The sequence below is a fragment of the Triticum urartu genome, chromosome 3 (genome assembly GCF_003073215.2).
Source record: "Triticum urartu cultivar G1812 chromosome 3, Tu2.1, whole genome shotgun sequence".
Lineage (NCBI taxonomy): Eukaryota > Viridiplantae > Streptophyta > Magnoliopsida > Poales > Poaceae > Triticum > Triticum urartu.
This window is the reverse complement of record NC_053024.1, coordinates 81,826,160-81,835,339: the sequence shown is the minus strand read 5'-3', so window position 1 is coordinate 81,835,339 and position 9,180 is coordinate 81,826,160. Positions and strand designations below refer to the sequence as shown.

Genomic DNA, 9,180 nt, shown 5'->3' with positions numbered 1-9,180 from the left:
CGCCTCTCCTCCCCTCTCCATGGCGATTGCACTTGGAGCAGCGGTTTTTACATTTTAGTAAACCGCACGCATCATTAATCAATGAAAATGATAAAATCCAAACGTCAGATTTTTTATCATGACAAATCGAATATTTTTATGAAAATTTTAGTTGTCAGAATGACTAGTTTAGTTGACAAGCACGATAATTTTTTGGCAAAAAGCAAACACACGGAACACACAACAACTTTAGAAAAATTAAGAGTTGACAAATGTCTTGAAAACTATGCAAAGGACCCTAGGACATGGAATAAGAAAGCCCGTACAAATCCTTGCATACACCGAAGCTAACAGTTGTAGCCAATATCCAGCGTCACCTTGATGGAGGATGAGACCCGACATACACCGAAATTTTGTTTTGTTTGTTTTTGTGGAGTCAAAACGTAGAATGAAAGCTACATACACACCGACACTCTCTTATTCCTATACCTCTTCGCTAACTCACTCGCCTACAAAAATGAATAGGCGAGGCTAGGCAAACCCAGCCGCTGACTTTGACTGTATTGTACTAGACTTTCTAGCCTTTTATTTTAATTTAGAACCTTTTCTCATGTTCTTTCATCCATTAAGTAGGCGAATCGTCAGGTCCTTAGTAGCGTTGACAAAGAAGAACAGCCGGTGGAAAAAAATTGGTGGCCCGTTCAGTGATTTTTCGTGGCGCCAGCTGTGATTGGTTTTGTCCTTCAAAGTTCTCCATCAGAGTTGAAGTTGCGCTATCTGGTTGCTGGTGGCTAAGTTTTGGCGCAGATTTTCATTCAGCTTCACGCGTCTGCTATGATGTGGGTTGTGTCAACGACTGCGTACGACGAAGTCGGAGTCATTTGCTCAGAGTTTAGGGATAGCGATGACGCCTCTATCGAAGCGATGACGATAACGCCTGGGCTGTCCCGACGTGGTCCTTTTTGGAGTGGTATGTGTGCTGCTTAGTGGTTGTGATGGTTTTTTCATCCGGTTCTTCATAATTATTTGGACAATCTGATTTTCGCTCGGTTTTCCTTCATTAAGTGATGAACTCTTATTTTAGTGAATGCAGAAATTCTGTTATTTAAAAAAAATCCAGCGTGACACTTAACACCATCTTCATAAAGAGTTTCTAAGTTAACGAACATTCATGTTATAAAGGGGTTGAGATCCTCTGTAGTACTGTATCGTACTGTAGTGCGGATGACAACATGGAACCGGGTCCATATGACAGTGACCGTACTGCATGATTCAACCGTCGAGCCACGACCGTCGAACCACGAATTCGGAAAATGGAGAGGAAAAGAAGGCCTAATCTCCGCCCCAACCGGACGGTGGGAAGACGAGACCATCCGCTTCTCAACGCCGTCATGGAGAGTGTCGTCATGGTGAGAAGCACTGGAGAAAACCAAGACAACCTTGTTCGGCGTGGAATTGTCCTCATCCTTCCGTCGCCACCACACCCGCGTATGAAAAAACCACAGGAAAGGAATGGGATCCCCCTCCTTCACCCGCAGCCGAAGCAGCGAGCAGGGGCGGAGGAAACCACGCCCTCGCCGGCTTTCACCGAGAGAAACCGCCTGCCCACAATCGCATTTTTCTCCTGGGGAGGGAGTCGGGGTACGGGCAACTACCACCTATGTGCGCTCCACTCCCAAGTCTCCACACTGCTCCTGCTCCATTATCCCCTTGCGGCAGGGGCTTCCTCCTCTGTCATTGGGCTCCTCCACGAGACACACATCCTCCTGCAGAGGGAGCATGGCAGCATGCCTCTTATCTGTCATTCCTCGTCATCACTACCTTACCCTAGACCTTGCAACAACACGCATCATAAGCAGAGTCATGCTTGATCAGTTTAAAGTTTCATAGTAAAACATAACTTAAGTGAACCGTCTGGCAACACGACAAGTATGTACAATCACAACAACAAAGCATACACAGGTATTTCCCAGGACTCTGAAGACAACCAGGCAATTCTTCGGCCAAGAAAAGAGAAGATAAAACTCGGGTATTGTCTGTCTGACTCCCACTACCCCGAGCTGGTATAAGTGGAAGCCGGCGAGGGCCCTAAACCTATCGAACTCGCCAACTTCCTTCCATCCATAGCACAAAATGCTAAAGAGATGCACATATACTCATCTCTAAGACGACTCAGAGTCAGATTCCTCCTCGGAATCTGCAGCTGACTCTGAATGATGATCATCATCTTTGGAGCCATCTTCAGGTTCCTCCTCAGAATCTGCAGCTGACTCTGAATGATGATCATCTTTGGAGCCATCTTCAGGTTCCTCCTCAGATTCTGCAGCTGACTCTGAATGATGATCTTCTTCGGAGCCATCTTCAGGTTCCTCCTCAGAATCTGCAGATGACTCTGAATGATGATCATCTTTGGAGCCATCTTCAGGTTCCTCCTCGGAATCTGCAGCTGACTCTGAATGATGATCTTCTTCAGAGCCATCTTCAGAGCCTGACATAGAGAACTGCTTGGAGATGGGCGTCGGTCTTTGCCTCGTTGTTTTCTTTGTCATAGCTTCAGGAGTCACCTCGCCTGGGTGCACCATCTCTTCATCAGAACCTTTCATGTTTCTTCGACTCCGACGAACCCCTGGTCGAAACTGCTTGCTAGCAAGAGCCCGGGCAGCAAGGCGGGTCCTCTTGCGTGGTACAATAACCTCCTCATCCGAGTTGCTCTCGTGGGAGTCAGAAGCATCAGTGTCTCCATCGCTGCTGGAGGAGCCGTCATCCTTGTCATCATAGTCTGAGACTTCATCGTCGCCAGAACTAAGATCGTCTAGGTCCTCCTTGGCATCCTCCTGTTCTCTGTCTTCATTATGCTCGATGTCAGCACCTATATCAGTTCTGTTGTCTGCCTGACGAGGAACTTGCTTTTCCTTTTTTGCCGCCTCCTTGCCTGAATCAGCTTCCTTTCCTTTCCTGCATCCAAGTAGGTAGATTCTTTTCACATATGCACCACTATAGTATTTACTAAGAAACTAGGGGAAAACAGCAGTGGAATTGTTTGAACTTACGCTGTAGCTTTTATTGCCTCGTTTATGCGACGATCATAATCAGCTGCACAGAAAACAAACACATGGTGTCGACGTCAAAAGGATAGCAGGTGATCACAAAATATAAATAATTTTAATTAAAGGTCAAGATATAAACTTCTACAAAATTGGAATGGAAGCAACCTACATCACATATTGCAAATAACAAATACAGTAGAATCAGTGCTCCAACTCCCCTAATTTGCCTCTGACTATCAGAGCCAGTAAAAGCATATTGATGAATGCATAAATTTGATTACATAAACGAGGGATGCCAAAAGAACACAAGTTTTAATATAACAACCAAGCTGCAGGCCATGAAACCAAAAGATATTGCCAATGTAAGGAACAATTGTGACAAGGTTTCATTAAAATTGCAATTATTCATCTACTACTGGAAATTTAGAGTGTTTTTTTTTCATCTGTAGCTAAGGTTGTGGAATAGAAATGCTCCTTACAGTAATCGTAGCTGACAGCTTTACGTTCGCGCAATGAACGGGTTTGGAAAACATTAGCAAAAGCTAAACGTTCCAAACGCTCATTCTTCTGCTGCCGACGTTTCAAGTCCCTCTCTTTCTTCTGCAAGTTAAAGAACAGGTAAAAATGCTGTGCTAAACCATCAGCGCAAAAGTAAAATCTGTTGCCAAGGATAGACAGATGCAAACATAACAAAAAATGCAACTAGGGTAGAACTTACCTTCTGGAACTTCTCCACAGCTGGAACAATATTTTCCTTAAGATGCTCCCCAATGGTAGCTTCAGATCGACCCTTGCTGCATAACTTCTCCTGTAAACATCACATGTCAAATATCGGTACTAAAAAAGTGAAATGCACATGAAGAACATCTCAGCAGGAAACGTAACTGATATCTCAAGAAACTCATCAAGGTTAGTTGCAACTGTTTCCCACTGAATATTGGTAACTGGTTTTGTCAAACGGCCATCCTTCCCCTTCCAGTTATTCTTAAAACCAACCAATACATCTTCTTTGTATAATCTATGTCCAATAGTTGAGTCCCCAACATACCTTCAAGCAGAAAAATTAAGAAGTGTCAGCAAGACAACAAAAGATACAAAGGGGGCAATCAATAACTTTTCTGGAATGTGCAATGGACAGAAAACAAACACGAGATGAAAAGATTCAAGGTCCAACCCAGCATCACTTTAAATGAAGCGTATGTGTCATATTAGAAATACAGTAGGTGGGTATTTGAAAACCAAGAAGGGCAATACCAAGGATGGAGGAGTAAATCCTTATCAGTCAGCCACGTTCGTCCCTATCGAGTTTTAGAACAGTCATCCAATTTGCATTAGTAGCAACTAGCAAATTGCTTGCCTGACAGCTGACCATCTCAATTTGGTCATCTATATCTATGCTTTAAAAAGCACAAGGAAAACCAAGACAAATATGGACTATATCTATGGCAACAGCTTATGGTGCAATCCAAGTCTTTCAACTGTCCAACAGAATCAAGCCAAAGTTTTCATGTTGCTGAGTCAAGGCAAGTTGAGTCGACATGGCGCCCGGCACGGCAACAATTAGGTGCTCCATGAAAATAATAATAAGCACTCCCTCTGTTCCATTTTAATTGCCGCTGATTTAGTACAAAGCTGTACTAAATCAGCGACAATTAATATGGAACGGAGGGAGTAATATATCACATGGCAAGAAATATGAAATTATACCCCATATGGTAGCAAATTCCAACATTATGTCAAAAGTTAGGCCCAATAGGTATCCCAGAGCCAACCCATTAGGCCCAACAACCTGGACTACATAAGCTAACAGAAACCCTAGCAGCTCTCCGTGCCTCTCAGCCTCTCCCTCCAACCTAGCTCCCTTCTACCGCATCGCCCAGCTCAGTCTCTTCCCCGTATGCTCCTGTCATGCCGCCCCTACAGCCAACAACCCCATCCCTACTGCCACTCCAGCAGCTGCACAGCTCCCCGTCTCTGTCCGCAAGCGACTCGGACACGCCGGTGGCGTCCCGCCCAGATCCAATGTATTCACCCATTCTTGTGCCAAAACTCAAGTTTACGCCATCAATTCCCCCCTGGTCAAGTGACACAGTTAGCTGAGGCGACACCATTAATTTCTGGGCACCCACCTAACTGATAAATCCTGGGCATTGCTCCCAGTCGTCCACGTCAGAGCACCCAAACAAAATGGCGACAACGCGATGACTTAATAATCTTGAGTCAAGCCATGAATATCAAAGATTGCATCAACTTCTGTTTTGGAAGTTGTGATTGCAATTTTGGAATATGCAGAAACGGATTTAAGAAGTGAGCTTGAGGAGTAAGGACTATTAAATGAGCAACCCCGGCCCATGTCGTGGCCGACGTGTGCATGGAAGGGTTTAAAATTTATGGAATGGGCATATTAGGTTTCCTCCCATTAGGGTAACAAGACCTTTCTGTCTGAGCTTACTGTTATAGTAATACCAAAAAACTCAAATGCGAATAAAAGTGACCGAAGATGATAGATTATGGAAAATGTAACGAAAAGGAAAGAGGAATACTGACCAGTATATAGCCCCATCACTAGCACTCCCTAACTTATCTTTCCTAAAGTTGCCAATACTAACTCCTTTCTTCATTTCATCAGTTATGTAGCATACTGCATCATCTTGCTGAAATATAGAAAAAATAATATCAATCTACCATGTGTAAAACACTCAAGGAAACTTGTTGATATTTAACATGTGTAAATGCTCAGCTGGCTAAAACTTCAGCGATTAAGAACATGTCTCACAAAAGCAATACCTCTAAGCGAACTTCACAAAGCGCTTTGAGTATAAATAAACGGCTCACTGGATCCTGCTCCTTAAACGTCTCAACTTCCTTACTGCACCAATAAAGGGTTATAGTGATGAAAAATCAATAAAGTAGTGATGAAAAATCAATAAAGAGTACAACACACAGAGCCTTATTAACAATATGATGATGCATACCCACGATTTTTTTCGAATGGGTTTTCCCCTTCAGCGACCTGAAACCAAAACTTAGTAAGGTCTGGAATAATCTATTTTATTTACAATAGTAAAAAGGCCAAGCAATATGTACTAGCAACCTACCCATGACCACCAGTCGGATAGTTTCTTGGCAGTTGCTATCACCCATCCATCATCAACATTGAGTTTGAGTTTTTTGTTAACTGGTGGTATTCCCTGATACATTTGACCACTATAAGTTAGTGAACAACATCACAGAGAAACATGGCATCGTACGACAAAAAAAAGAGGTGATACTTCAATATGTCAGAAGCAAAATGTACCAAACTAAAATAGTTGTAGGGACATAAAACCGCTTTTTCTGCAGATGCGTAGGCCATGTATTATACAATAAGCAACACAAACATTTGGTACAAATACATAAACAATGAAGGTGCCCCACACATGTCCTGTTGAGAAATGCTGACTGCACTAGAAGATCGGGGGGGGGGGGGGGGGGGGGGGACTAAGACACAGTTACTATAGACATATAGTTGGTAGAAGATATGCACTTGGCAACATATTTTCTGGAATGACAGGTATGAAACTTGAGTACATAAAAGAAGAGTAATTTATTTAGAAAATAATAGGTGGACAGACATCTTGATGATTTGGTGAAAGACGTTGATCAGTGAATAAGATGCTGTTTTAGCTCTATGCCAGATATATTGGCGCCTGGTAATAATTCCAAAGTCAAACACGCATTCATAACAAGAATATGAAACCAATCAGGCCACCTTGTTTCACAAAAATTAACATCAATACCTCATGTTCACAGTAATCGGTTTACATGATAGAAAACAAAAAATTATAAGGAAAATGAATGCTAAATCTTTTTTATAGATTGCATCAGTTTTTAGTTTTTTTTTGTGTGTGAATCAGATTGCATCAGCTTAAAACAAAGCATACTAGGCACTCCAAACCTAGACTATTTCGACATGCCACGATGCATCTGATCTCTGCGCAAACAATCAATCGCACTGTTGGCCGGACCAAATCAGATCAGCAAAGTGCTTGCACGCGCTCTGCGACCCACGACCCACGCAAACTCGGAACAAAAATTATGCGGGCGACGAAAACCTTCAAAAGGGCAATGTGGATGCGAGCGAGGTCGTCGTTGTTGGCGATGAGCGCCGTCTCGATCTCGTCGGCCGAGAGCCCCAGGTTCGCCTCGATCACCGGCTCGAAGACCTGCAAATCCTCACCCGATTACGCCGACGCGAAGCGGAAAACCAACAGATGGCAAAAGGGGAGACGGAAACCCTAGACGAGGCCGCGCTCACCTGGAGGAAGTGGAGAACGGAGGCGAACTCCCAGCGGCGGCGGAGGAGCAGGCGGGGATCTTCCGCGGGGCCTTCCTCCGCAGGGGGCGGCATCTCCGGGCGCTTCCCCGGCGACGAGTGCTTCGGGCGCTTCGCCGGCGAGGCCATGGGGCCGGGGGGGGGTGGGGGGGGGGGGAAGGGGGGAGAATTGGGGGGGGGGGGGGGGACGGAGGGCGGGGAAGAGTCGAGGCGCACACGGGTAAGCGGCGCTTGCGAGTGGTTGGGTATTATAGGGTTTTTTTTCTCACACAAAGCGGCCGCACATTTCGTTTTGAACCCTGACAAAGGCATGGATTTATTAGTATGGACAGGGGCCTATATTTGGATAGAAACTGATTGAAGGTTTTCGTAGCATTTTATTACCTCCGTCCAGAAAAATTGTTCATATTTATTTAGATACAGATGTATCTAACATTAAAATATGACTACATACATCTGTATCTAGATAAATCTAAAACAATAATCCATGAGCGCCCTAATACTCCCTCCGTCCATAGTGAACATTTTTTGAAATTTTAAAATATCATTATTTTAGACCCCAAGCGTCTAAATCGAAATCGGTTTCACCGATGTATTCCTCACAACTTGATATTCAAACTTAGATCTCACACGGGCATATTCCCGCAAACATTTCTGAAAAGCAATCTTGTATCACTGAGCATGCTTTTCTATCCTAATGATAACCCAATCATTTGTTATGAATGAGCCCTTTTGGATTCGTTTCCTCGGTCACGTAGGTTACATCAGGTGATTTCATCGCTCCTTTTTTTATTCCTCTTTTGTGACTGGCGATCTTTCCGCTTTCCTAAGACAAGGTGTGTTGGTGAACGCCATTGAGCCAGTGAAGGGGTGCACTCGTGCGCTCGAGGTGTTCATCTTCTCTTCACCGAGGACACAGTCTTATTTTCACACACACACACACACACACACACACACACACACATATATATATATATAATCAAGGAACCATTGGTGGCTATGTGTTGGCAATAAGGCAAGTCATAGATCATGCCAAATGCTCCATCGTGTTTGGACCTAATTGACTCCCCTTGTTCAACAAGAAGTACGTTGTCTTTTACAAGTTGATAGTATGGATTTTGAAGTCAGATTCATGGAATTGTCTACACCAAAGGGTGGCATGCATATGAAGAAGATTCAAAATTACAAGAAAAAATCACTAGCAAAGTAAATAGGTCTTTATCAAAAGTGGTCAATTAGACCATTCCTACATACGCAGGGTCTTAATGAAGAATATTCAAAAATTACAGGAAAAATTCACTAGTGGGTAAATAGGATCATGATCAAAAGTGATCAATCAGGCCATTCCTACATACGCGGGGTCTTAACTCTCTATGTTTGTGCGTGATGACCTTACATGCATGGTGGGGAACAACCGACTAGGGTCGGCAAACAACAAATGTAAGATGCACTGGAAGTCATGGGAGTCTCTTAGCCAACCAAAGCACATGGGTATCTTCAGATTTCGGGATTTTTTGGATGTTCAACCAAGCTTTGCTAGCTTGGCAAGCCTAGCGCCTACTCACAATGTAGGATAGATTGTGTGCTTAGGTAAAAGGCCAAATATTATCCTAACGGACGCCTTGAGGATATCATGTTCGCGGGAAACACTTCGTCTACCTAGCAGACAACCCAACACAGTTCGAATGTGCTAAAGAAGGGCCTATTGTGACAATTGGCGCCGACAAGTAGGTCTGCATCTGGCACGACCCGTGGCTACAACGAGCAACGTCATACCGACCGACTTCTGCACGTGGAAACTTCCGCCTCATCCGGGTGTATGAGATCCTCGACGAGAAT

General features: G+C 44.0%; 1 protein-coding gene across 2 annotated transcripts; it reads right to left on the bottom strand.

Annotated features, from left to right (window-relative positions):
* Positions 1-1,854: 1,854 nt before the first annotated feature.
* Positions 1,855-7,512, bottom strand: LOC125542998 (DDT domain-containing protein DDR4-like). Of its 2 annotated transcripts, XM_048706244.1 has the most exons (12): positions 7,324-7,512; positions 7,121-7,231; positions 6,125-6,217; positions 6,002-6,039; positions 5,814-5,895; positions 5,574-5,680; positions 3,912-4,074; positions 3,745-3,834; positions 3,506-3,626; positions 3,030-3,072; positions 2,399-2,934; positions 1,855-2,278 (listed from the first exon to the last, which is right to left on the bottom strand). In XM_048706244.1, the coding sequence occupies exons 1-12, from the start codon at positions 7,468-7,470 to the stop codon at positions 2,142-2,144; spliced, it is 1,668 nt and encodes a 555-aa protein (XP_048562201.1). In that variant the 5' UTR covers positions 7,471-7,512; the 3' UTR covers positions 1,855-2,141. The 2 variants fall into 2 exon arrangements, with proteins under 2 accessions (XP_048562201.1, XP_048562200.1); XM_048706243.1 differs by having other exon boundaries at positions 1,855-2,934.
* Between the last annotated feature and the right edge of the window lie 1,668 nt (positions 7,513-9,180).

Coding starts and splice junctions, on each gene's coding strand:
- LOC125542998 (XM_048706243.1), bottom strand. CDS start 7,470: ATGGCCTCGCCGGCGAAGCGCCCGAAGCACTCGTCGCCGGGGAAGCGC. Junction 4,075..5,573: donor AGTGATGGGGCTATATACTG/GTCAGTATTCCT, acceptor TTCTGCTTGAAG/GTATGTTGGGGACTCAACTA. Junction 2,935..3,029: donor GAGGCAATAAAAGCTACAGC/GTAAGTTCAAAC, acceptor ACTTGGATGCAG/GAAAGGAAAGGAAGCTGATT.